Raw genomic sequence first — 27,650 nt, forward strand, 5'->3', positions numbered from 1 at the left:
CTCAACTTCGATCAGGTGCGGGAGTGACACAGACCTGGGTTGAATTTTGATTCTGTCTCTTGCAGCTGTAGGACCTGGGTGGAGCTACTTAATCTCTCTGTACCTTGGTTTCCACATCTATTGAAAGGTGTAATGACAGCACCTCCTTTGTGGGCTGGCGGGGGGGAATTGAACATGACAAGGTAGCTGATCCCTGAGTGCAACCCTCTCCCAGAGGCAGTCCCTGCCTGCGATGGCCCTTTGCTGTTGTTATTGTGCATGGTGGTGGTGCTGTTTTGAGGATTATCTGTCATAATTATGTAATTTCTGTACAGCATCAGCACAGTGCCTGGCACGTAACCACTGTTTCTTGTGTTGACTGTTGCCTTTACATCCAACCTCTTTCAGTTCAGTCAGATATCTCCCGCTCCACATCTCCATCCTCTCTCCCTCCAGAGAAGTGAGGGGAAGAATCAGGTGGAGGGGAGGGGGAGGGGGAGGAGGAGTGCCCAGGGTTCCACCCCACCCCCTCCTCCATCATCAGCAAAGCACACGAAGTCCTTGAGGAATTTCATATTCCTGGTACCTTTGAATACCTTCCTCACAAGTTCTCAGAGTGTGTAGCATAAAACTAGGGCTTTGGGAAGAATTAGTTCAGCATATTTTAGAAAAAAAGTTGTGTATGGAGAGGAGAAGGGAGTTGATGTAGAAATATCCCAGCATTTCAAGTAGAATCAGATTAGGTAGATTCCTACAATATTCCTATACTAGATATAGGAATTTAGATGCCTACAAAACCCTTGAAAGAGACAGGAGACAGAGGTCAGTCAGGCCCCTGAGCGCTCTCAGGTTGGACACTAATGTCCAGGGGGTCAGTAGCCGGAAGGTGGAGTTCCAACGGTCATAGCTGCCCCCAGCACGGAGGCAAATGCAGGGACAGCACGTGGAGGTCACTGTGATACGTCACATCTGCCTAAACAGGGGTGGCTGCTTCCCAGCCCTGCCCAGGAGGCATCCCAGCCGCTGCCTCCTGTCCCCCTCCCCATCTGGTGGGAGGGCCTCTCCTTGGTGGGCTCTAATCCAGACCCCACAGGACTGCATTCTGGGAAATGTAGTTCCCCTGCTTCCAGTCTCTGGGAGCCCGAGGGGAGCAGACAAGGTAGGAGGTGGGTGGGGGCTGATTGTCTAACAGACAATCCGTTGAGATAGGGATCTGACCCCTTTAAGATCCAAAAGGCAGTGGTCACATGTGCAGAGGTGGGACCAACATCGGGGAGGTAGGAGGGCACAGAAGGCACCAACAATTTGCTGAGCACAGAGAGCTCAGAGCTGCACAGCTTCTGGGGGAGGGAGGTGAAGGAGAGGTGAGGCCTGGGCGCCTCCCCGTGAGGCAGATGGAGCAGCAGCAGGAGTGGGGTGATCCGAGCAGGAGGCCCAGTCTAGGAGGCGCTAAATGAAGGCTCTCCCCAGCACAGGTGACGGGCAGTGTAGGAGGAATAAACTCAGAGCTACAACAAATCCTGTGTCACCCCAGAGGACCCCTAAAACTGGGTCAGGGCCAAGACAAGAGCTTGGGGAAAGTCAGGGGTTTCCGTGGAAAGACTGCAGGACCACCATGGACAGACACGAGAGCCCAACAGCCAATGGGGATATAAGGACAGTATTATAGTGAATTTAATTCAACAGGTACCTGAAGCCACCACCTGGGCTCTGCAGGACCTTGACATAGAAGGGTACAAACGTGACCTGGATACAGCCTCAGAAATGTACTGTTTAGTGAAAGAGACCGCATGATGATGGTGACGGTGGTGGTGAAGGTTCTGGTGAGGTGGAGGAGGATGGTGATGAGCTAACTAACTAACAAACATTTTTTTTAATATAAATTTTATTTATTTTTGGCTGCATTGGGTCTTCATTGCTATGCACGGAGCTTTCTCCAGTTTGGAGATCGGCCGTTACTCTTCGTTGCGGTGCACTGGCTTCTCATTGCGGTGGCTTCTCTTGTTGCAGAGCACAGGCTCTAGGCGCGCGGGCCTCAGTAGTTGCGGCACGCGGGCGGAGTTGCTCCGTGGCATGTGGGATCCTCCCGGACCGGGGCTCGAGCCGGCATCCCCTGCATTGGCAGGCAGATTCTTAACCACTGCGCCACCAGGGAGGCCCACTAACTAACTTTTGACTGCTTAGTGTACAAATCGTTTTACATGGATTGTCACATCTACCCTCCAACAGTACAGGTGGGCACTGTTATCAGGCACTGTCCTTATGCACTGTTACTCTTCTAGCAGGTAGGAACTGCTGTTACTCCTAATTACAGGTGGGGAGCCTGAGGCTTCGAGAGGCTAGTGACTCTGGTCACACGGCGTACAGGAGGTGGGTGCACCTCCCCTCCCTGGGCCCCTGACTCCATAGGCTGCGCTGTACTGCAGGCAGACAGGACACAAATGCATGGGCAGTGCCGGGGGGGTCAGGGAGGAGACATTCTCACCAGCTGGGAAATGAGGGGCACTGGCATGGGTAGGGCGGCATGAGCTAAGCTGGAGGGGCTGGGCACATGTCAGGTGCAGAGCTGGGTGAGAAGGGCCCGCAGAGAGTGGGATTCACGCTAGCGATGTCTTGGAAGGTCACAAGTCATATAGTACGGAAAAGTAAACAAGAGGTCTGAGCGCCTCAGTGTTTATCTTGCTTGTACCCATTCTTTCGCCCGTTCAACATGAGTATGTGAGTGCTGTTTAGGTTCTGGCAGAGGTGCACAGGGTACTGGGAGCAGCTTAGCGGGGAGGCAGGCAGGTAAACAGGCACACCCGGTGTGGGCACACAGAAGTCTAGAACAGGTACAGAAGCCACCATGCTTCCAGGAGGAGGGGGCCCTGAGCGGTTCTGACACACGGATGGGAGCGCCTCAGGCAGCCGGGCATGGGTGTTTAGGGGCAGGGAGAGGCTGATGAAGAGGCTGGAAGGGTGAGCAGGACCACTGATCCCAAGGGGCTTGGAAAAGACACGACCAGGCATACGACTTCATTGCCAAGTCAGAGGCGCCCTCGGAGGCTTTAGACAGGAAAGTGGCATCGATTCAGATCCCTGTTATTGGAAGATTTCTCTGGCAGGTGTGCAGGGGAGGCAAGCGGCAGTCAGGGACATCAGGGAGCTGGTGACAAGACAAGGGCCTGAACCAAGGTAGAGACAGGAATCAGGAGATTTGACAATAGCGCGGACAGATGACAGGATGTGGAGACAAGTGGATGCGGGGAGTGAGGGGGAGGTTAGGGAAGTAACAGGTGTGAGACATCTGCTGGTGGACCATCCACAGGATGCATCCTAGAGACAGAGGCCGAAAATACAGAAGAGAAGATGAGACCATTAGGGCAAGGCTCCAATTCCAGCAGAAATGGGGCTGAGAGTGAGTTGGGGTGGGGTGGGGTTCATCTCCATCACAAGGAACATCTTCTCCAGAGCCTGGGGAGGGGCAGGGGGGAGGTGGTGAGCCTCCCTCCTGCTGTTCTCCTGTGTCTCTAACTGGAGCTTTTTCGCCTCTCACTGTTGTGGCCTCTCCCTTTTGCGGAGCACAGGCTCTGGACGCACAGGCTCAGTGGCCATGGCTCACGGGCCCAGCCACACCATGGCATGTGGGATCTTCCTGGACCGGGACAGGAACCCGTGTCCCCTGCATTGGCAGGCAGACTCTCAACCACTGCGCCACCAGGGAAGCCCTAACTGGAGCTTTTAATTGTGTGTAGTAGGCAAGTTAGTGCTGTGTGGGTCAACTTAATTAAAGCCTGCACATTGAAAAATAAGAATCATAATAAAGGCCAAGTGCATCCATCACGTCTGTCCCCCTGGCTCCATCCCCAGCTTCCTGGGAAGCCTGGAGCAGTCCGTGTAGCCCTGGTCTCCATGGTCCCCAGTCCCATCCTGGGCCCCCTCACCTCTGAAGAGCAGGTGATGATGGCAGTTCAATGAGAACCTGCACAGGGCATGTTTGTGGTAGCAGAACCGTGAAATAGTGAATCTAGGACGTGAGTAAAATCTTTGCTGGCTGTGGTCCTCCCTCTCCCTTTTCAGGATAAATTTTTCACTTTCTTTCTTTCTTTCTTTCTTTCTTTAGCTCAGAAATATGCCAAGAAAATGAAATAAAGTAAAGGAGAGAGAGAGAGACCAAAGTGCTTTTATTTTGAATAGTTTTTTTCCATGTGAAAAAGCGACAGTTCATTGCAAAATATTTATCTTCATTACGGTTGGTATCATTATTGATGGAGAAGCCCTACAGACTAATGGGGAAAATCTCTCTTGGAGCCTGAATCCAGATGAGCTGAGTCTTCACCTTGCCTACAACATTCTGGCTGAGCATGGCCTTTAATTTCTGGGTGCCCCCAGCTGACCCACGGGTACAGCCAGAAAGGACAGTGCTCGTGGTTGGATTAGCTGCATAGAAGTGGGAGAGGTCCCCATATCAGGGCATGAGGTCCTTGTGGCTGGGACTGCTTCTTGCTTGCCTTTGTATTATGCGGGGCCCCTGCTTAATAAAGGTGTGTACTGAATGGCTGGAGGATGGATGGATGACCGTGAGAGCGAGCCTGTGCTAAAGGGATAGGCGGGTCATTGAATCCAGTTTAACCGTTCATTTCACCAAAGGGGTCAGTGTGGTCCGGAGAGGGGGCTCACGCCCATCAGCGGCACAGCTGAACTGAGGTTCAGCCCTTGCTTCCCAGGGACCTCTCTGTCCCTGTCCCTTCTGCTGAGAGATGTTGTAAGATATGAATGAGAACGTGCTCTTGCAGCTATTTTTGCTATTCAGAATAAAAGGAGTTTACAACAATCAGAGTGTCATTTACCATGACGGATGTCGCAGGGACTCAGGTTAGCAACCGTGGGAGCTGTAATTCACATGAAAATCAAGCCTTGTGTGTGTCCACCAGTCACCAGCAAAGGTGCGGAGCTGTTCTTACTCCCCCAGTTCCCATTTCACAGATGAGCCCACTACCGCCCAGAGAGGCGACAATGGGTCTTACCCAAGACCTCACAGGCAGCAAAGGTTTAGGAACTGGTTCTGGAACCCTGGTGTTTGTAATCAACACTCAGGGTGAATTTTGCTCACCCGTTGCCACCTCCTGTGACGTCCTGGGCCATGTGTTGAATGTGCAGCCATGAGCAGTCGGGGCCAGGGCTCAGCTGGGTTTTCTGGTGGCTGAGCAGGTTGATTAACACAGGAGGTGCTGAGAACAGCCCTGACTTTGAGGAATTCCTCGAGGAGAGCTGAGTGCATCTTCCCAATCGTATTACCTGGTCTCAGAACTTTACAGCCACACCTCATAAATTGGTACAGTGTAACATTTGGCTGTTTCCAGGGAAGAGATGGCAGGGTGATTTAGAGCTCCTGCATGCAGGTTTCTGGTCTGTGTCAGCGCATGGAAAGCTTCTGGAGGACGGAGGCCTTTATGAATTGTTTTCTGCCTTCACGCTCAGCCACCTTCAGGCCCAGGTTTACTGCTCTGAGGTTGTAAAGATGCCGAGCAAGGGAGCCTGGGCCTGGATTTGCCCACGACTGCCTCAGAAGACACCTGCTGGTCTGGACAAAGATAGCGTCACGGATGTCTGATGGGGGACAGAGCTCTCCCTGTCCTGAGGGCGTGGGTCAGAGGTCCCCAGCACCTCCCTCCCAGCAGCAGAAACAAGGCATCCAGGCAATGCCTTCCTGCCTCCGTCTCCCCCAGGCAACTGGCCTCCCCTGTCACACGTCCATCTCCGAGCTTTACCGACACCTCCTCTGCCCCATGCCGCTTCCCTTTCCCCAGGGAGTGCTGTGGGTTTGAAATGATGGTCTTTAATCATTTCTTAAGTGACCAGCCCAGAAATCATTCCTTAGTGCCATACACACAAATTAAATCATAAATCCACATGGGGCCCTGCCTGAGAAGGACGGAAGTACAGCCTGATTTGGAGCAGAGAGGAGGCCTCCGTAGGAGACAGGGATCAGCCTGCACCTGGAGGTAAGGCCAAGGCCTGGGAGAAAAGGAAGACACGTCCTACCATCTGAGCGGGAACTGCTCTAACCAAATACCCCAGACTGAGAGGTTTAAACAACACACATGTATTTCTCACAGTTCTGGAGGCTGGGAAGTCCAAGATCAAGGTGCCAGCAGATTCAGTGTCTGGTGAGGTCCCGCTTCCTGGCTTGTAGGCCGTTTTCCCATTAAATCCTCACATGCCCTTTCTTTGTTGCTTGCGGGGGTGGGGTGGGAGGTGGGTCTCATGTCTCTTTTTTTTAAAATAAGGGCATGAATCCCATCATGGGGGCCCCCACTCTCATGATGTAGTCTAACCCCGATTACCTCTGAAAGGCACCACCTCCAAATACCTACCACATTGGCGGTTAGGACTTCAACATATGAATTTGACGGGGTAGGTGAGGGACAAACATTCAGTCCATTGCACCTACTAACTCTCCTTCTTCAGAAGGGCCCTTTTGTACTTCTGTTATTCTGCTCTGGACAAAAGAGATCCCAGAGAATGCAGACAAGTGGGTCCAGGGCATTAGAAATGTGCTTATCTCAGGGTTAGGAAGTCTGGGCAGCCCCATCCAGGGCTGAGACACCCATATCCTGCTATTTGGAATCAGCCAGGTCCAAGAGTTTCTTTAATTAGCTCTGGGAGTTCGGAAGGAGGTGGGAGAGTGAGGCAGGTGCTCATCAAGAGAGACTCATGGGCTTCCCTGGTGGCGCAGTGGTTGGGAGTCCGCCTGCCGATGCAGGGGACACGGGTTCGTGCCCCAGTCCGGGAAGATCCCACATGCCACGGACCGGCTGGGCCCATGAGCCATGGCCGCTGAGCCTGCGCGTCCGGAGCCTGTGCTCCGTAACGGGAGAGGCCACAACAGTGAGAGGCCCGCGTACCGCCAAAAAAAAAAAAAAAAGAGAGACTCAGCATTGGGGGATGCAAGTGTGTGCTCCTGAAACATCCATGATTCTTATTTCAAGACTCAGTGCAACATTCTGCCTCCATTCAAGACTAATTCCAGCCTATTTGAAACAGCTGTTATCTCTCCCATGAGGACAAAGTCTTCTCGTTGATTAGGTTGATGGGCTTACAGCAGGGACACTAACAAACTACTAAACATCCTTGACTCTTTCCCAATCACCATGCCTTTGCACATGCCATTTTCTTTGCCTGAATGCCTTCCTTCATTTTATCTACTTAGTAAACTCCTATTCGTGCTTCAAAACCCAGATCAGCTGTCATCTCCAAGAGACCTCCTCTCTCTCCCAACTAATACAGAGAGGGGATTGCCTCTTTACTCCCCACTCCTATACATGCTTCTCTTTTCCCATTAACCATGCTATTTTATAATTACTGTTAGTATTTTGTGCTTTCATTAGGCTTGTGTTCCTTGAGCATGGGGACCCTAGCTTACTCTGCTCTGTATCTCCAGCAGCCTGCCTAGTGCCTGGATCCAAGGAGTGATATTTCTTAAGCTGTGTAGTCAAGTGATTGGAGCCCCAAAGTGAAAGAGCTGCTGCCTATCTTTCCTTTGCCTCCAATACGCTTTGTTTATGTAAGTCACTCAGCTTCTGAGTTGAAAATCCGAGTTTCTTCCTCTGCAAAATGGGAGGAATAAAACCAGTGCCTTCACTATTTCAGAAGTCTGCAAAGAAGATGAATCTGAGAGTGGGTTGGTGGGGAATGTGTCGAAACCCTTTAGCTTGAAAAAATCCATTAAAAAGTCAAGGTGTTCGTATTGCAATTATTATTTGATTCCCAAATGGTGAGAGTGCTTCGAGAGATGTGCTTTGCTTGATGAACCAATACATTCTCAGCCCCCACTGATGAATTTGGGAATCGAATACCTGTCATCTTGAAATAATTGACACATCTTGGTGAAGCGCTTATATTCCTCTGATGAAATTCTGGAATCTTATTGAGAGCAAGGAGAAAGACATGTTACATGGGAGCAATATTGTTTTATGGACCTTTATCTTGGTTATTAACAAATGAGTCTTACGTGTAGAAATGGTGAAGGGGGAATTCAGTAATGAAGTTTCATAGGATTATAATGATTATTAGTCTGATGATGAGGAAATCCAGACTTCAATGCATGTGGTTTCCTTGGCCCTCACTGCTCTGTGCCCCCGATGCTGGTGGACAGCAGGCTGGCTACTTCTGTACCTCTGTTCCATTCTGAAATTATCTGGGAAGTTGTCATAAAGGTAATAGCCTCTTTTGGCATATTTGGACTGAGATGTAGTAAACAATAATAATTCAAGTGCCCATATGTCATGTCTATAGCAAACATCTTATGTTCTAGGAAGCTGGCACCCACTGGAGGTGGGAGCAGTTACTGCCAGTGAATACTCACCCCCCACCTGCTGCTCACATGTCCTCTGGAAAATCAGCCTGTCTCACCATTGACGCTGCCTTCCTTTCCCTCTGCCCACCAGAAGCCACAGGGAGGATGAATTTACTTTTCAGAGCAGGCCTCTGCAGAATGCCCAGCAACCAGACATCACCTTTTTACATCTGGTCAGGAATCCAGGTAGGCAGGGGGGACTCAGAGGGCTCAGAGCCAGTATATGACATAGACCATAGCTGGTTTTCCTCCCTCCCCTTGGAAGCAGGGAAAGTAGGGCAAGATGACTTCAGTGAGCAGGAAAGCAATACATCTTGTGCCTTTCCCAAGCCTCTCATCTGAACTCATGTGCATTTGAACACGTCATTCTCAAGCCTAAGTGCACATATCCATAAATACAGAATCCTGCCACCCCCACGAATAAGTTATCTCAGTAAATATAACTGGGAAGGGTATCAGCTTTGAAACCAAGCAGATCTGGTTTTGAATTCTGCCTCTGCCACAGATTAGCTGTGAAATACCCGGCAAGTTGTTTTACCTCTCTGAGCCTTAATGTCATTGCCAGTGAAATGGGAATGATATTATCTTTCTTACAAAGTTTCATTGAAAAGAAATGGTATGTTAGGATTACAGTTGTCTGTGAGAAAGAGAAAACATGTAACATAATTCGGTTTTTAAAATATAGAGATTTGTTTTCTGTCATGTAAAATATGTGCAGGCTGGTAGAGCATCCATAGCCTGGTGTTAGAGACCCAAGTATATTCAAACTTGTTGCTCTGATATCTTCACAGCCCAAGATGGCTGCCCGAGTTTCAGCCATCATGTCTACTTTCCAGCTAGCTTTCTCTCTCGACAGTCACTGCCCAGAGTCACATATGCTTCTGTTTACATCCCTAAATCTTAGCGATTCAAGCCGAGGCTCATGCATTATTAAACCTTGATGAGAATGTTCCATGTGGTGGGACAAATGTTGACTATAAAAAATGTAAAACATTAGCACGGTGATAACACACTGCCTATAGCGAACACATTACAATTTTATAACAGAATAATATTAACAGCTACTTTTAATTGAGTAGTTAATACATGCCAGGAACTGCACCCAACGTTTTATATTCATTATCTCATTCAATGGTCAAAACAACTCTTATTAGATAGGGACAGTTATTCCATTTTTACAGATGAGGAAACCAAGGCTCAGAAAGATGACCGAACTTGCTTCCTATGGCTCTGGAGTGGTGGAGTCTGTAACTCAGAAGCTGGTACTCCTTCCGCATGAAGTTGTGTTGGCATAGCTTGCATTTCACATGATATACACTAGCTTTTCTTGGTTGCAAGGAAATTTATTTGATTTTAAAACATTCCAGCCAATGAGTCAGGCAGCCTGTGTTGAACTCCTGGCTCCACCACAGCTGCTGATCTTGTTTGAGCCTCAGTTTGCTGATGTGCAAAATGGGAATAATTGTAGCATATGTCTCTTAGGGCTGTTATGAGTATGAAATGAGGTCATGCTGAGCACCCGAGTACCTGGCCCTTGATAAATGCTATTTAAATACTGACGTTGTTATTATTAATAACATTATTGTTATTATTAATAATATTGACACAATTTTGTAACCAACTTTAGCCGGTGGAGGTCAGCTTGGCAACCCACAGACCTTGCCTTGGAAGGCTCCTGAGGGTGGGAGGAGAGGGCCCAGCATCACGCCCCAACTGTGCTCTGCAGGAAAGGCTAGTCTCTCATTTAATAAGAGGCCTCTGCTGACCTGACCCAAAGGCTGGCGGGGAGTGGGTGGGCAAGGAAAAGCAGGCCCCTTCCTCTGCAGTGGAGGGTTAGGGTAGTAGTCTCCTGTCCAGCTAGGCTCCTGTGAGCGCTTCAGCCCCAGACTTGTTTTGTCTGGGGAGGTCCTGTCCCAAGCTGCTCAGGAGGGCCTGTGCCCGCTCTCCCCGCTCCTTCCTCCTGGCTCTCCTGGAGGTCTGCACCTGCCGCTCCTTCCCTAGGCCCTCCCTCACGCGGTGGCTTCAGAGGGATGGTTCTCTCGGCCTCTCCTAGGTATGCACCAAGATCCAGGTGCTAAGTGCACCCTTCACACCTCTGATCTTTGCTGGAAGCTTCCCCCTTCATCATGTTTCACTGACAAATCTGAAGGCAGCTGGTGATGCTAATGTACATCCAGGAACTGCAAATAGGGAGGACGCAGGGTACTGTGGAAATCACCTCTCAGCACCTGGGAATAAACGGTCACTCGAGAGAATACGGCTCTTCAGCCCTCTTCTGCGCTTCCTGCAGCAGGAGCCCTCTCCCAACTGCCCTGATTTACAACAGCTGCTGGGCCACTCAGACGGCCTCCAGGGGTCCAGTGCCTTGGGCGGCCCTGCTCAGCTGCGCCCAAGGATGGCCTCCTCTCTATTCCAGAATCCATGAGCCCCGTTTCCCTGTTCAGATTTGGTGAGGTTCCCGAGCAAAGTCATGGGTCAGACAAAACCTATTCCGCCAACTTTGTCATCCTTCAGCCTTTTGGATAAATGTCATGTTCACTCCTACTTGGAGAATCTTTTGGGATGAGTATAACCTTATTATTTCAATACTGATGATTACTCACAGCTATTTCCCTTTTTTAGAGTTGACACTGGGACTTGCTGAGTGGTATACCCACTGCCACTGCAGTTTAGGAGCTGAGACAGGGCCCAACACACCCTCCTGGCAAGGGACCCACCTGATTCCGCTGTGACCTTGGACGGGCCCCTTTTCTCTGACACTCTGCAGGAAGGCCCACGCCACATGCTTTGTGCCACCAGGCCAGGCCAGGGCAGCATGAGGGAAGGAGTCCTGTCCTTTATCTGTCAAGACAGCTCTGGTAATCCAGCTTGAGACTCTCGGCCTCAATGCTTTTGCTCTGTCGTTACCAAAAAATAAAAATCATTTATTTTGCTCACTTGTCCCACTTGAATGGCGTGTAATAGTGCCATAGATTGATGGTGTTTATGACTTTGTGACCTAGGGAGAAGCTGGCAATTCCACTGTGCCCATTTCTACTCCTGGGTTTCTGTAAAGGTCACAGTGAAATTATTTGATCAAGTACACCGCAGAAGGGGAAAATCTTAATCTTATATTATACATATGCAGCACTTGACCTTCTCTTGAGATGTGGCACCTCTTAGCTACACTTACTTAAACATAATGCAGCCCTTCCCCGGATGCACACAGAGAGAATAATTAGGTGCCATGGCATTCTGGCTGGAGAGGAGTCTGTGCTGTGGGGCTGACCTCAAAGATGAAAAGGAGAAGGAGTCGAAGTAGGTAGGGACAAAGGGATGGAGTGAGCACCCCAGGGCTGCAGCGGGCTTGTCCTGATGAGGCAAGTGGAGCGGACTCTGTGGCTTGTTCTCGTTCCCCCACTGACTGTGCATCTATGGCCAAGATAGTCATTGCCTTCTCTGGGCGTTACTTTCCCCATCATAGATCTGGGATGTGCCAACTTTGATCTGTGGGTAGTGGCTGCCTGGGACATTGTGTTAAAGATTCTGAGCTCTGGTCTGGATTGAGTGGGAATGAGTGCCATGATTGATTAGTGATGTCTGTCATGGGCGGCGTTGGGGCTTGGTGATTATAGCTATATGGGCTAACCCTGTTCTAGGGTGTTTCTAAGGTCTTTTTCCAGCCTGACTGTGTGTGATTTGTGGACTCGCCAAAGCCCTGGGGTGAGGAAGCTTAGAAAAGGGGAAACAATAACAACCTTCCCTAAGAGAAGAGTACTATTTGCCTTGTCAGGTTTTGGAGCGGAAATGAGATTTGTGTGATGCATCCAAACATAGTTCTTTTTTAATGTTTTTTTCACATTGGCTCTGTGAGAAGCGGAGAGACCAGGGGACAGCAGTGCTTTTTCTGGGTGTGATGACTCACCAGACCTGGCTGTCTATGTGCGTGCAGGTGGCCGGCCCTGCCCCAGCCACAGGAAAGAGCGAGGAGCCCTGGGTGGCTTCTCATCGTTGTCCAGTCTTGAGAAATTCAGTAAGAAGTCACCTTCGTTTATCTTAAAGACTTGCTATAAATTATTTTTTAAAGGGAATCCATCAAGGTCTGTGTCAGAGGAATACTTAAAAATAAGGCTTTTCTCAAAGGGTAAAATAAGCACTTCAGTTCGAAAATGTGGGAAGCAGCCTGACTGCCAGCATATGTCCCCTTGCCTGCTGCCCAGAGCTACCAGATTGACGGTGTTTTTAGAACGCTGGCAGCCAGGCTCTGACGTGGGTAGAGACAGGGCCTGGGGAGGGGACATGTGGGGATTCCCTGCCCTCCCCTTCCCCTGGCATAGCAGTGGGGGTCTAGGCCTGGCAGTCCTGGGGCCTAATGGGTCGGATCAAGGTAGAGAACCTTGGGGCCCTTTGGAGTAGCCAAAGCGATCTGACCCTCACTTCCTCTTTGCTGAGTCCCAGGGTCCCCGGGAAGCATCTCTCTGGTGGTGGAGAAGGAAACGGGAAGACCATATTCCCTTAAAGGAGTCTGTCCTGCTGCTGGCAGGGTGCTTCTGCTCTCTTCTCGAGGACAGAACCCCTCCCGCCCTGTCCCCCCAGCATGGGTTCACCCACCTCCTGTGACATCAGCTGTGACATCAGCTCTTCCCCAGGAGGCTTTCCTCTGCCCCTGGAGCCCCACATCTAAAGAATTCCACCTTCCCTGGCCATCTGCTCCCTCTGGATTGAGGGCACCGCCAGGTCCCCTTCCACTTCTGATTCCCTGCACGTCTGCCCTCTCTCCTCAACAATGGCCTTTTTCTTTCCCAAGGTAAATAGAGTGAATCTCTTATATCCAACTCAGGGCACACAGGAAGTGCTCCCCAAATGAGACAAGCGTATAAAAGGGAAAGGGCTCTGCTGGGCTAAAGCTTAGGAAGCGGCTCCATGGGGCCCCCAGCTGCTACTGGTTGTCCAGGTGGCCCGCTGGGAAGGCGCCCTGGTAGCACCGTACCTTCAGGGTCCAGTGACATCAAGTAGATGTCGGGGGTGGTCTCAGCTAGAGGGCCCTCCCCTACCAAAGTCCCAAAGGGTTCCTGAGTCTGAAGGACCCTCCTCGGTGGGTGGGCTCCTCCAGGCCCATTTGCAGGCTGGCGGCGAGGGGACAAACTTGGGGAGCAGACCCAGACAGTTCCCAGGGGAGCCGCCCCCCACCTTCCCCACTGTCCCCTCTCCTAATGTCACTCTCAACCCCCTCAAAGTCATAGGGACAGTGAACCCGCTGCCACGGTATAAGATTTTTAAAAGAGAACTCCAGGAAGAGGAAAATGCCTGGCCCGAGTGGTTGAAGTGTGGAGGGCGGGTTTTCTGGCATTGGTAGGAAAGTAGGGGTACAAGTCAGACAAGGGGTCACCTGGCCCAGTGCCTGGCACCCAGTAGAGGCTCTGCTGAATGAATGAGTGATTCCCTGTAATCCCCAGATCCTCTTCTTCTAAATGACTCTGGACTGTTCCCATGACCCTGGTGATTATCACTCTTTCTGGACTCCTGTGTCTCCCCCTAACTGTCCCTACTCCTCTGATCCCTTCTCTTCCCAGCAGCCAGTGTGATCTTTCAGACACAAAAATCTGATGCGTGTTTTTTCCCCATGTTAAACCCAACTGTGGCTTTCATGACCTAAGGATAAAGCCTAGGGGCTGCCATGAGCTCAGGTTACCTCTCCAGAGTCAGCCTCCTTCTCGCCAACTGACCCCTGCCCAGCCCACGAACAACTGTCTGCCTGAGCCCGTGGCACTCACACTACACATTGATCGATCATGGAAACACCGCTCTCACTTTATTGACAGAGTCGTATTTTTTCTCCAGGGCCTTTGCACGTGCTTCTCTCTCCACGTGGAGCATTCTCTGTCTCCCCTCGCTAACTCACCTTACCTCTGCCAACCTATATGGCTCCTATTCATTCTGTATGACTTGACTTAGACCTCACTTGCTCAAGACCCTCCCAGACTCAGAGAGGTCCCTGATCCGGCCTCCTACACTGATTACCTGTGTCAGAATTTCCAGGTTAGAGTCTGTCTTCCTCCACTAGGATGTCAGCTCCATGCGGGAGAGCTCTTTGCGCGTTTCCTCCATTGGTGGACCCCAGTGCCGAGCACAGCTCCAAGTTTACATTAAGTGGCCAATTTAAATACTTTAAAATGAATAATTGATGAAGACAGTCATCCTGGCTCCTTGCGGAAAACACCCAGCTGCTATTTACTGAGGAGATGCTACATTCCAGAAAGTTTGCACTGATCGTCACAAAGCTATAAGGAAGTTACCCTCGTACCCCTTTTTACAGAGGAGAGGGTTGAGGTTGAGGGTTAAGTAACTTTCATAAGATCACATTACCAGTAAGTGGCAGTTTTCACGGACACCAAGACCAAGATGTTTCCTCTCTACCTGGAGGTTTAGAGCGGCGGTTTTCAAACTGGAGCTGCATCAGAATCTCCTGGAGGGCTTGCAAACACTCAGATTTCTGGGCCTCACCCCAGAGTTTCTGGTTCAGTAGGTCTGGAGTGGGGTCTCAGAGTCTGAGTTTCTACAAGTTCCCAGGTGATGCTGCTTCTGTCAGTCTGGAAACCACAGTTTGAGAATCTCTGGCGGAGGTCACAGAAAACCCCTGGGTTTGCTTTATGCTACCCCACTACCCAACCACACTGACCTTGGGCCAGGATTGCAGGATGCAGCCCTGAATTCCCTGCTGAGAGGCTCTGATGCCCAGCCCAGCCTCCCTCCCTGAACCTGGCCTTGGCTGTGCTGTGCCCGGCTGCTCCCTAGGGACAGGTGCCATCAGTGACAAGGACTTAAGGGCCTGCCCCTCCCCCTTGGGAAACTACCCTTCTGTTTGTCGTGTTTCAGTCCTGACCAGGGATCTCCCCATTTCACCAAGGCTGAGTGCCCCTGCCCCTGACCCCACGATTTTAACCACTTCCATGCTGATTGATGCATGCTAGGCTAGCCGCTGCTGCCGGAGCAGCTTAATAGCACTGGAAGTTACAGTCTCGTCTGCGTCAAGGTGCCTGCAGCATTCATCAATTTCAGCAAGCATCACCAAGAGTGATACGAGTGTATGACACAGCTAAGTGTTCCCTCTGCGCAGGCCATTACAGCTGGAGGTGGGCCCATGGAGACAGGGACTGGAGACCAATATGACCTCGTGTGTGCAGGTTGACATAGACATGAGCACCGCAGGTCACCTCCTGCTGTGGCCCCTTGAATGCTGTGTGTGCCTGGCAGTCTCTACTGCCAGGTTCCCTCTCCCTACAGGTTCCCCGGGCACTCCAGGCAAGTGCGGGTCCTGTTCTCTCTGATGCTTGGGGCACTCTTTTCCCTTTGCCTCACCCTCCCATCTCTGCATCAACTTTTACCTGTCCTTCAAGGCCTGTGCATGTGCCACCATCTCCAGGCAGCTTTCCCAGCTCGCCTTTACTTTCCCCTTCCTCCAAAGACCTCTGGCACAGGGCATCTCCACCTCTGGTGTAGAGCTTTCCTCTGTAAGCAGCCCACTCTGACCTGCCCTGCTCATCTCAGCTCCTTGGGGTTGGAGGTTGCTGTCCATACTTTTGTGTCCTCCACCAAATTAAAAAATGTAGTGACTGAGATTTTCTTTGATTACTCGAGTCCTGTATATACAATGCAAAACACTGGGAAATTATGGAAAAGCACAAAATCATATCATTGCTACCACTCCCAGTTTTTATTTTATTGCTTATGGTTTATATATGTTTGTGTATATATGTATATGCTTGTATGTGTATGTATAACGATGTTCATACTCTATAGTTTAAAGTTACTTTAAAAATATTTTTCGGGCTTCCCTGGAAGCGCAGTGGTTGAGAGTCCGCCTGCCGATGCAGGGAACACGGGTTCGTGCCCCGGTCCAGGAGGATCCCACATGCCGTGGAGCGGCTGGGCCTGTGAGCCATGGCTGCTGAGCCTGCGCGTCCGGAGCCTGTGCTCCGCAACGGGAGAGGCCACAACAGTGAGAGGCCCACGTACCGGAAAAAAAAATATATATATATTTTTTTCCATGACATAATTTTAATGACTGTGTAGTATCGCACTATACAGATGTTCCATAATTTATTTAGTGAATAGCCTATTATTTGACTTTTAAGTTCTTTTTTTTTCCCTTCCTTCATTTCTTTCTTCTGCATTATAAATAGCAGTGGTGTAAGCATCCATTAACATACATCTTTTTCCACATCTCCTTGCTTTTTCTTTAGAAGTAGAATTGTTGGATCAAAACTCTGGACATTTTGAAGGCCTTAATGGAGAAAAGTTTTAAGAATCCACACTTTGTAGGAGAGTGCCAGTCACCTCTTACCCTGTAATATTAAGATCTTGTCATTACTGTTGTCGTTATTATTTTTTTAATCACAGCTTTTATCTTTGGCTCTTATCACAGCAGGCCTTCAGTGAACTTACAGTTCAACCAGCCGCAGAATGCATGTGCCTCCGTGTAAGGCCTGTGCTCAGTACCAGGGAGAGGAAAATACAAAGATGGCAACACCTAGCATCAGCCTTCAGAGAACTTTCAATCTAGTGCAGTAGTTGGAGTGCCGGCTGGCTGGCTGGCTGGATGCCTGGGAACTACTTCTGTGCTCGTGGTTTTCTCAACACATTGCCCTGACTATAAGGGGAAATGGGGGTTTCACCAGATCCTGGGTCCCACTGGGATGGCCTGGGGTGTTCAGGGAGACCCATTTCTGGGAAACGCAAAGACTGTTTATGAGCATAGACAAGGAACCCCAGCACACCTCCTTCCCTGGAGTTTCACACCTGGAGTTCCAGAGTCAAGAACCCCTGGGGTCAGCCCCCATAATGTGAAGATGAGGGAGGCATTGAGCTGCAGGTGTGACTCTAAATACTCTACCGGTCTCAATGAGAGGCCACAAGACCTGTGAGTAGAGCCCTGCAGAGCTGTGCGCATGCTCTGCAGGAAGCTCTTGTCCCCATCCCCTGCCCCGGCCACCACACCCATCCCACGGATCTCAGCAGCTGCCCAGAGCGGCTGGCTCTTTGCTTGTCTTCCAGAGCAAAAGCAGAGCCTGGAGACCAAGGGGAGCTTGAGAGGCAGTGAGCTCAGGGCTGTTTACCTCTTTCTCCCCTGCCAGGAACACGAGCCTAGCCCCTCTCACTGTCACCCCGCGCGGCAGGCACACCTCCCGAGCCAGCTGCTAGGCTGCACCTGCCTTGAGAAAAAGGCACCCGGTTCTTTTAAGCAGGGGATGAATATTCATTGGCATGAACCTTTGCAGACTCATTTGGGGAAAAAAAAATTAGATCAGGAGCAGTAATCAGATTATTAAAAAGAAACAGCAAGGACAGAGGCAGCGGTGGAGGGAAGCATCGCATTTAAAATGCAGGGAGAGATTTCCTTCCTGCAGAGAAGCTGAGACCCACCCCTGGACCATGCACCGGGAATAGTTAAGCTCTCCCACATTCCTGCTGCATAAAAATGGTATTTTGCGAGGCTTCTGTGGAGGGGGCGGGGCAGAGGCAGTGTGCACCCTCCACGTACAAAAATTATAAAATAATGTCATGAGATTTTCATTTTATCTTCCTTGGGTATCAGGAAAAATTGTGAGAGCTAAAGAGGCTCTGGCGAGTGCTGAGTGACAGGTTCAAGGGCTCCAATAAAGATTAGATGGTCCACTATCTCCTGAGGAAATTGCATAAAAGTGGTTATTCCCTCTTGCTTCTATTAATTTCCTCTTCCTGGCTGCTTGGAAATGCTTCATAACCTGATGTTGCAGATGGGGACGAGAGGTACTTTCCATTATCTCAGTCACCGCACTGTTTATGAGACACTTAATCTGTTTCTTTATAAAGTAACAGTACTGTAGGTGATGGATTTAGTGTCACTGGAAGGCTGTGTGCAGGGATGGCAGGGGACGGGGTTCTCAAGAGCACTGTAAGCACTAGATAATTTGTTACATCTCCGAGACTCTGAGAAGTTGGGTGGGCGTTTCAAGGTGATCTTCTGGATATCAGCTAGAGGTCACGTGTACCAGTCCCTTCTTGCTTGAAGGGGGAGGGAAGTGCTGCATGTTTTGCTTGGGGAATGGAAAATGCACACACGCTTAGGGACCTCACGTCTTGTCTCTTCCTCTCTGCCAAAGTCAGAGGCTGGGAAAGAGGTGTGCATGTGGGGTGCCACCTAAAAGCTGCATCTATCACCTGGCCGAACTGTGATCCCCTACAATGGAGGGAAGTCAACCCCCTTTTCTTAAGGAAACGAAGTCATCCGGGCTGCGCTGGTGTCAGAAGTGTACAGCCCTCCAAGTCACAGGTGTTCCATGGACAAAGGTCTTGTGGGAATACACAGCGGCTCTTCCTTTCCCACCCACCTCCTGGAATGGGGATGAAACCCTCCTGGCTGAGATGCAGCTGGGCACTCTCTGACCTAATTTCCCTTCCTACCTCTCCTGTTCTTCCACCTCTTTCCTTCTAGCTTTGTCTTTGCCTCTCTTGAATCTCACCTCCTAGTCCCCACAAGACAATGCTTCTTCTGGTCCTCGTCTCATAGCGATGGATCCTCCAAGTCAGGCACTTCCTGCCTGACGGGTCCCCCACCCCAACCCTGTGCACACATAAGCATAACACAGACGATGCTGTGTGGGAATCAGCCAGCGTTCCATCGTCTGCCTCCTTCCTCACCCCCCAAGGAAGGCGGGCACGTCCCAGGGTCTGTCCACCACCCTCTGTGCCCTGCTCTATTCCTCTAGCAAGGTGCCAAGCTCACCTAGATCTTCTGTAAAATTTAGTTGAATGAGAGGTTCATGACTGTAGTGACAGTGCTGACCATAATTTTAAATCAAGAGAAAGGCAACCCCTGAGTTTTGAAATGATATTAAAGCAAGTAGGTGCGCTATCCACTTCGAAATTTCTTGACAGTGTGGATATGTGCTTGATTAGGTGATCACAGTATTTAATTGTTATTTTTTGAGCCTGCAGGCAGATGTGAGGTCTCCAGGCTGCTGGGGTCCCCACCGTTCTCCGCTGTGTTACTCCCAACCACTTTATATACTCAGGTGACTTCTCTGGGCTGAGGCGATTGCTTTTACCTCCCTTGGTCTAAATATTCTTTGTTACACTCTACCCAGCAGCTCCACGTAACACCTCTAATTAAAGCTGCTTTTCCTCAAGGAGCAGCACAATTTTCTTATTTATTTTTCTATGTAAATTTGTAGTAAAATAACAATCTTATTCACTTCTATTTCTCCTTAGTGGTGTCTGGTACAAGATGAGTTAAAAAAGGCTTTGTGGACTAGCCTGGCACTTTAAGCATTATTTAAAGCATTAATTCTATGAGAAAATATAGTCCAAGTGTGCTTACAAGTTACAGTCCATTTTGTTACTCTCTTATTTCATCACAGCTTACCCTTCCCCCTCCCCATATCCTCAAGTCCATTCTCTAGTAGGTCTGTGTCTTTATTCCTGTCTTGCCCCTAGGTTCTTCATGACCTTTTTTTTTTCTTCTTAGATTTCATAAATATGTGTTAGCATACAGTATTTGTTTTTCTCTTTCTGACTTACTTCACTCTGTATGACAGACTCTGGGTCCATCCACCTCACTACAAATAACTCAATTTCGTTTCTTTTTATGGCTGAGTAATATTCCATTGTATATATGTGCCACAAAGTGAGAGAGTGGCATGGACATATACACACCACCAAATGTAAAATAGCTAACTAGTGGGAAGCAGCCGCATAGCACAGGGAGATCAGCTCGGTGCTTTGTGACCACCTAGAGGGGTGGGATAGGGAGGATGGGAGGGAGATACAAGAGGGAGGAGATATGGGGTTATATGTATATGTATAGCTGATTCACTTTGTTATAAAGCAGAAACTAACACACCATTGTAAAGCAATTATACTCCAATAAAGATGTTTAAAAAAAAGTTATAGTCCAAGTGTTCAATAAATGAACCTAGGCATACAGTTTCTTTATAAATTAGGGAATGCCTACACATAGATTTTAATAAAATATTAACTTATGAAATGTGAATATTAATGAGTTTCATCCATTTTGTAATTATTGGTAAAATATATTTTACAGATATAATGATCCTCCCATTATACAAAACAGAAATTATCTGTGCAGAAACACATTCTTCCATTTGGTTCCAGAATTTATTTGCCGACTCTGGGACTCTCAGTTTATATTCTAATCCTCAATGCTAAAAGTTTGTGCAAAGAAAACTTGTTTTTCAAAAGGGACTGGATAAATGGAGGTAAAGAGGAATTAGCACTATTTAACAGTTACTGTGCATAGGTAAATTTTCATATTTGAGTTTAATAAATTCTAATGACCTGTGGGAGTTGTTGTGAGAAGTGTTAAATTTCTTTTTTATGGATACTTTATACAGATGAGCAAGTGAGGATTATATAACTGGCCAGTGATCACCCAGCTAGGATCCAGCGGAACCAGGAATTGGACCCAGGACTGTTTGATCACTACCTAGTGCTCACTGCCCTGGGGAAGATGGAGCCATACCCCCTCCCAGGGCCTTTCACCCTAACCCTTCTCTGAGCTTCTCTCTCTTAAAGTTCAGCTTGGCCTCCCTCTCCTTCATTTCCTCCCTCTGTGGCTGTCAGAGTCTAGAGACACCCGGTTCTGCCTTCCTTCATCAGAACTCTCAGAGGAAGACACTTTCTAAATCCCCCTGCTACTTGTGGACATCAGGGTGGTTGTTTATGCTGTTAACTTATTAAATGTAAAGAAAGGAGGCTTTTAAATGCTGGAAAGAAAGTGAAAACACCTTGTGTCTCTTGGATTGATACAGTAAGAAAATTACGTGTGGCAGGGCTCCAGTGAATGCATGTCTCCACATTCCCCTCCCCCACTTTCCAGGGAAAGAGCTTCCCCTGTGTTTGGGCAGCACAGGCCTGGGATTTCTCTGTGTTCTCCAGCTCCAGAACTGAATGGGATGCAGAAACGCTGGGAGATTTGCAATAGAAAGGGCCAAGTGCTTCTCATGGGTGATAAGGAAGAGATACGGAAAGAAGAAAGGGAGAGAGGAGGAAAGAAATAGGGGGAGAGACTTTACTGAGTGGGCTTGGAAAGATAGATCAGCAAGCCAAATTCTAGGATGCTAGGTGTACCATTCAGAGTTTTCCTTTTGGTGTTTTATATGTTGAGCCTTTCGTAAAGATTGAATTTTTTTTTCCTTTCTACTGAGAAATTGATTTGAATGTACTGAGATGGGTAGCAAGTGGCCCATTTTTACATGGGTTACAACAGAAATCCTTAAGAACCTTATTGTAGCACCTAGACAACATTTACCCCAGTACGTTCCATAGAACTTGAATCCCACGAGATGCTCTACAGTATAGGGCTTCTTGGTGAGAAAACACAGCATTCTGTATCCCATTTTGGGAAGTTCTGAAAAATTCTGTAATAAAAGATGAGATGAACTTTTTAAACCCACAGATTCAAAATATCTGACCACAGACCCCTTTTGTAAGTAACAGGTGTTAAAAATCCTAAGGACATGGACTCCATTGAACATTCTTGGGTTATGTCATTCCAGGACATTCTATTTCAGAAATTCCCTCCCATTCAAGATGAGCTTCTGCCCCGGGGCACTTCCAGAGTGACCGAAACCCTATACCTCACTTCAAGTGAGCAAAGGAGTGAGAAAACTTACCCAACATAGGAAACCGTTCTTCTTTCTTGTCTTGGTAGAAAAGCTGTGGATATTATTCAAATAGTTTATACGTATATCATCGCTATTACTTCTCCCACTGTGTGATTCTGGGCAGCTCTTTTAACCTTTCAGTGTCCCAATTTCCTTAGTAACAAAATGGAGCTAATAATAGCTACCCCATAGAGGACTGCATGTAAAGCACTTAACAAGAATGTTAACAGATGGTGGCTACTGCTACTGTTAAAGAATACTCTGCACTTTCCAGGAGGGAACAGTATATTTGGGAAGATGAGCTTTGTATAAGTAGAAACCTTTATGATGGTACTTCTACTATGGCAACGATCACATTGTATTGCAACTGTATGACCTCATTGGATCAAGAGCTCCTTGAGGGCAGGCTCTGTTCTCAAAATTCCCTGGATCAGGTTCTCAGCAGGGTCACAGTAAATGTCTGTTGAACGAATTAGTGAAGTATGCAAGAAAGCCAAATGAGTTGACCATGAAATTAGTTTTACCTGGTCTCAAAGGAGGATAAGCCAGAGCAGGTTTCTTGGGGACCAGAAGAATCAGGGGCTGAGATAGTGAGGAAGGGCCTCAGGGAAGCAAGGCAGGCAGGGGCAATTTTCTGAGGAATCAGCAAGGCAGAGACCAGATGTCTGGAGTCAAAGGACTCTGTAGATGAGGCATGGTAAAAGCTTGAGGGATGGCCTAGAGCCAGACATTTTGGGGCATGGCTCTTCACAGGCTGACCCATGGGGCAAGGAGAATAAGTGCCTCATATCTGAGAACAGCTCCAGTGGGCATCAGGCTATACCAGGTGTTCCCAATCTTCTCCACTGACATGTACATGATAGATGACACCAAGTGCATGACACATTCCCTGGTGCACTGCCTACAAAGGCATCCTGCTTTGCCCACACCCCCCCCACCAAAGCATTTCAAAATGCAATTAAGGGAGAATGATGTTGTTAAGCCAGTAACCTTGAAATCGCTTTAATTTCTTCTTAAAGAATCACTCATGAATTTCAGCCCTTTACCACCATTCATAATAAGTGTTAACACAGCTCACCATTTCCCTCATGTGTGTTGCAACATGGGATTTAAGAACCATGGGTCCAGTTCACTGTGTCAACCAGGACCTCTTTCCATCCGAGGCCTAGGTGAAATTTCTTCACTGAGTGAATCAGGGTAAGGCCCTGACTGTTAACAGGTGGAAGAGGGAGGGAATAACCATTTATAGAGCACTTATGCCTCAGACACTGTGCTACACATTAATTCATTTTCTTAATTAAATCTCTTGACACACCTGAAAGGGAAGAGTCATTATTCATAGTGTTCAAGTGAGAGAAGCCATTGGTACCAGGCAGGTATATTTCACTAAGGATATTTGAAGACTTGGAAGTGTTAAGTAGGGGTTGCCTCAGTCCGAATGCTCACTTTGTGCAAGGGGGTGTCTCAATGTCCTTTTTAAGGTGACAGAATGTTTCATCTTCCAGTTCCAGGGAAGGGCCTCTGACTGCCACTCTTCCATTAATTCTAAGATGGTCTCTTTGTGTTACAGCCTGCCCCGCCGGGATGTTCAAGGCCAGCCAGGAAGCTGAGGGCTGCTCCCACTGTCCCTCCAACAGCAGATCCCCTTCAGAGGCATCTCCCATCTGCACCTGCCGGACTGGCTATTACCGAGCGGATTTTGACCCCCCAGAAGTGGCATGCACTAGTAAGTATCTAGCAGGGGCTCTGGGGTGGGGAGTTTGGTTGTCTGATAGTGCAAGTGGTGGGCCTAGGGCAGGGAAGACTTAAGACAGCATCCTCCAATTGCATAGTACAAAGCGGAGACGTTGGCTGTGGTGCTGAAACGGACAGCTCCTCGCTGGGCAAGCAGTGCCCCTCTCTCAGTAGTATGGGGTCAAGATTTTTTTCTTGGCCCCCTCCTCTCAGATGGGAGGGGCTTCCTCCCACCCAAGGAAGACAACTTATGTCCACCAGATGGTTAAAAAATGTCAACTGGAGAGTTCTTTGAGTGCAAAATCAAGATGCACCAGGATGTTGCAACAATTCCTAGTAATTCTTCCATCACCTCCTCCAAGAAGCCCCCTTGGTCTTGACAGATGAGAATATCCTCTCTTTTCACTGGGCTTCCTGTATCTCTGTGACCAGGCTCCCTCAAAACTCTCCTGATTTCATTAATTGTCCAATTATTCTGCACTTGCCTTCTTGGCTACCCAGTGAAGGTCCTTGTGTGCCAGCTCCATATATTCATCTCCCTGAGTCCCTTCCAGTGCCTAGTGTGGTGCATCCATGCCTCTGCCAAATGACAAGACCAGAGTCCTGGCCTGTGTGCATTGAGGCAGAAATTCTAGGGGCTGGGTCCAGAGCGTCAGCTCCACCACTCTCCCACTCTCTGCTGTAGAGGGAAGGGTAGTCATCCTGACAAAAGGGGAGGCGGCAACTCCACTCCCTGGGGAGGGATGGAGGAGGGGAGAATTTCCTCACCATCTTCTCCCTTATGATCCCCAGTCGTGGGGAGTCAGGAAGCACTACTCTCCCTGCACAGCCCTTTCAACAACTGGTTCCTCCTCTCCTAAGTGTAGCAGCCCTGAAATAGGGATGCTTTTTCTTCTCAGTATTCCTGTTGCGTTCAGAAGTCAGTGCTCCAGGTTAACCTCTAATTATGCTAGAACTTTCTTCTGGGTTGGATGCTGTTGCCTGGATCCCTCTGAGCAAGGACCTTCCCTTCACCTCCTCTGACCAAACTCCTTCCGCCCACCCCCAGCACAGAAAGGCACAGACAGAGCATTTCCTGCCTATTTGCAGTTTGATGAACAGAAAAGAAATGACTGAGCTCCAAGTAGAATAATTTCTTCATTTTGGCCTTGCAGTTTACATAATCTTGCCTGGATAAAGAAGAAGAATGAAAGTGCCTTCTAGATCAAGGTCCTAAGGTCAATCAACGCTTATAGATTTGAACTGAGGAAAAGCGCACCCTCTTATAAACTGATTTTTCCCCAGACCTCCCTGGGTTGGTATGAACAAAAATGATTCCATTTCTGCTGACTAGAGTCCCTGTCTTTTGGTTGTGTTATCCCATCTACTGATTTCTGAGGTTCCCCTGTGTGTCTCTGTAGGCTTGAGAAGCATTGTTTAATGTACTTCTTTAGAAGCCACTTAAGGATGCTGAATCTCTGCTGCCTGGATGTCCAGACCAAGAACCAGTCTCCATGACTGCAAAAGCCCAGGTCTCACAGCTTCCCTTCTGGAAACATTCCCCTCCACTCTGCTCATGGATCCTCTCTGATTGGCCAGGCTCCTTCTGCAGAAAAATTCATGCAGATAAAAGTCTGGGTCCCCAGCTTCCCACCTAGGGAAGTTCAGCAGACACACCCTGTAAACCCATCCAGCCCCTGGACAAGGTCACATAGAGAGAAGGTAGACCAATAACCAGAGGCTCAGAATACTGATGTGGAGCTCCTTGCTATATAACACCTCTCCCATCTACCTCTCACCTGACATCTCCCATCTACCTTCTATCACCTGACCTGACGTACTTGAACCAACAGGACTGATTCCTGGTATAAACAGGAACATCCCAGAGCTAATAGGCTCTGCACATGGCACACCCTCACTCTGCGCTGCTTACCCATATTCTGAGTCCAGCTCATTAAAATCAGACCTCCCAGGCTTTTCTTTCCTGTCCTGGTCCAGCCAACTCTGAGTTAGGGACACCTTCCCACCCACTATGTCCCACCAAAATCTCCACATCTTACCCAGAGTGGGGGTGAATGCTGGACATGCCTGGGGGTGTCACCACACCCTGTACACAACCCTGTGCTCTTTTCCCCCCGAAGGAGAGCACTAGGGTCAGACCAGAAATCACCAAATCAGAGCCACACTTGCCTGTGAAGGTCAGGCCAAGAGCTGCTCAGGGACGCATTGTCTGGCTCCCTGCCCCGGCCAGCAGAGGCCAGAAGTGGGTGAGAGGACACAGAGGCCAGTCTGGGTGGCAGCACAATGCTAGGCAAAACAAGTGTAAATAAACCTATCATTTTATTGAGCCTCATTATATATTTGATTTATTGTGTGCCAGGGAAGTACTGTACGAAAAAGTCAATTTGTTGGCTTTTATAATCTCATTAGGCTTTCCTTTTAAAGCATTCTAATTGGAGGTGCCATCTGTTCTCTTAAAAAGGCATCACACATCACCACAGTAAATAATTTTTCAGATACAAGGAGCATATCTGGAGCGGTGGAGTTCAGGAACAGCCCTGCACCGTGGCCTGGGGGCCCAGCTGGTTCTGCAGGTGGAGCAATCTGACAGAGGGTGGTGGGGTGCGGAAAGGGCCCAGGTGCTTGCTCACTTTGCAAGTGCATCCCTCTGTCCGTCCAAGCAGGAGACGGTGATGGCCCGGTCGGGCTCTGGGAGGACCCAGGCAGAGGGGAGGTCTGTTCTAAAATGTACAGGACAGCAGGCATCTACAGTGTTCAGGTCCCGTGGGTGTCAGGGAAAGGGGACACAGTGTCCGAAGCTTCCAAGAGGCTAGGTCTCAGGTGTGACCTGTTGCCACCGTCTTTCAATGAGATTGTATCAAGAGTCATTCACCGACAATATTGAAAAGGTTACAAAGAATCTTACGATTTAAAATGTACTCTTTTGCAAGGCTAAAAATATCTACAGTGTGCTAAAAATGAATGTTTTTAATGAATCATGTTAATCTCATGAAATGAGCACATATATATTCATTGTATTTTTTTATTGTGTTCAAAGTGTTCATTTATTCTAAATTAATCTAAACATTTAGAATGCATGACAACTTTTGTAGCCCTGGGTGGACATTTCTTCATTTTCTTTTTAATCTCCTGGGACAGCCCGTCATCTCCTTGACCTCTGAGAGGCTCGGGCATCCCTGTGTGTCCAGCCTTGTCCTTGACAATGTTCATAGACTCAGCAGGGATTTGAGCACAGCCCAAGGCTAAGGTGTCAAAAGGGCTGGTGTGGGCTTCAGGTGAAGTGAGACGAGGGGCCTTAGGGAACTCGGAGAATGAGTCTGTGATGATGTATTTCTGCTGGCCTCGGACACCCAGCTCCCTTCTTCTTCCTTCCTCATCCTCCTTGCATCTCTGCCAGGCCTGGCATTCTGGATCTGCTGCATCAGTATCTGGCCGACTGCCTCCTGGTACAGCCATGGCTCCACGTGCTCATGCTCAGGAGGAGACCTTGTCCCTGACAGGCTCTGGAGGGAGGGAAGGGAGGACCGGGGAGGCCGATGTCAGGGTTTAGGGTGCACGCTGCAGCATGTCAGGGCTGCCCTCAGAGACAGAGGGACACCCTAAGCCATGGATGGGATGAGGTGGGAGCTTGGGGGATGGCTAGAGGCAGGTCACAGGTGACCTCACCCCTCCCCGCTAGCAAAACCCTCTGAAAGAAGCCAGGCTACACAGAGTGGACAGTGGGGACCAGCTTTAATGAGGAGTCACCAAAGGGCCACTTACAGCAGGGGGCAGGGGGAGACGTCAAGGGGAAGGTGCAGCCCCACCCGCCAGAGGGGTTGCAGAGGTGGTCGGCTGGGGAGCTGAGACCCTGAAGGTTCTCTGAGCTTCAGCTGAGGAAGTTGCAGCTTTCCTCCTCCTGCAGTCTCCCTGGGCCACTGCGCAAGAGGCCCTGAGGCCCCCTGGGGAGTCCTGGC

General features: G+C 49.0%; 1 protein-coding gene across 2 annotated transcripts in view; it reads left to right on the forward strand.

Moving 5' to 3' along the window:
• Positions 1-27,650, forward strand: part of EPHB1 (EPH receptor B1) — a gene marked incomplete at both ends in the record, with an annotated part of 429,300 nt that overhangs the window by 264,352 nt on the left and 137,298 nt on the right. For both annotated transcript variants that reach the window (XM_082625932.1, XM_082625933.1), the window contains one exon: positions 23,531-23,686. In XM_082625932.1, the coding sequence (XP_082482058.1) occupies positions 23,531-23,686 (156 nt within the window). The remainder of the gene's footprint in view (positions 1-23,530; positions 23,687-27,650) is intronic.

Source organism: Mesoplodon mirus (assembly GCF_964341445.2).
Source record: "Mesoplodon mirus genome assembly, chromosome: 6".
Lineage (NCBI taxonomy): Eukaryota > Metazoa > Chordata > Mammalia > Artiodactyla > Ziphiidae > Mesoplodon > Mesoplodon mirus.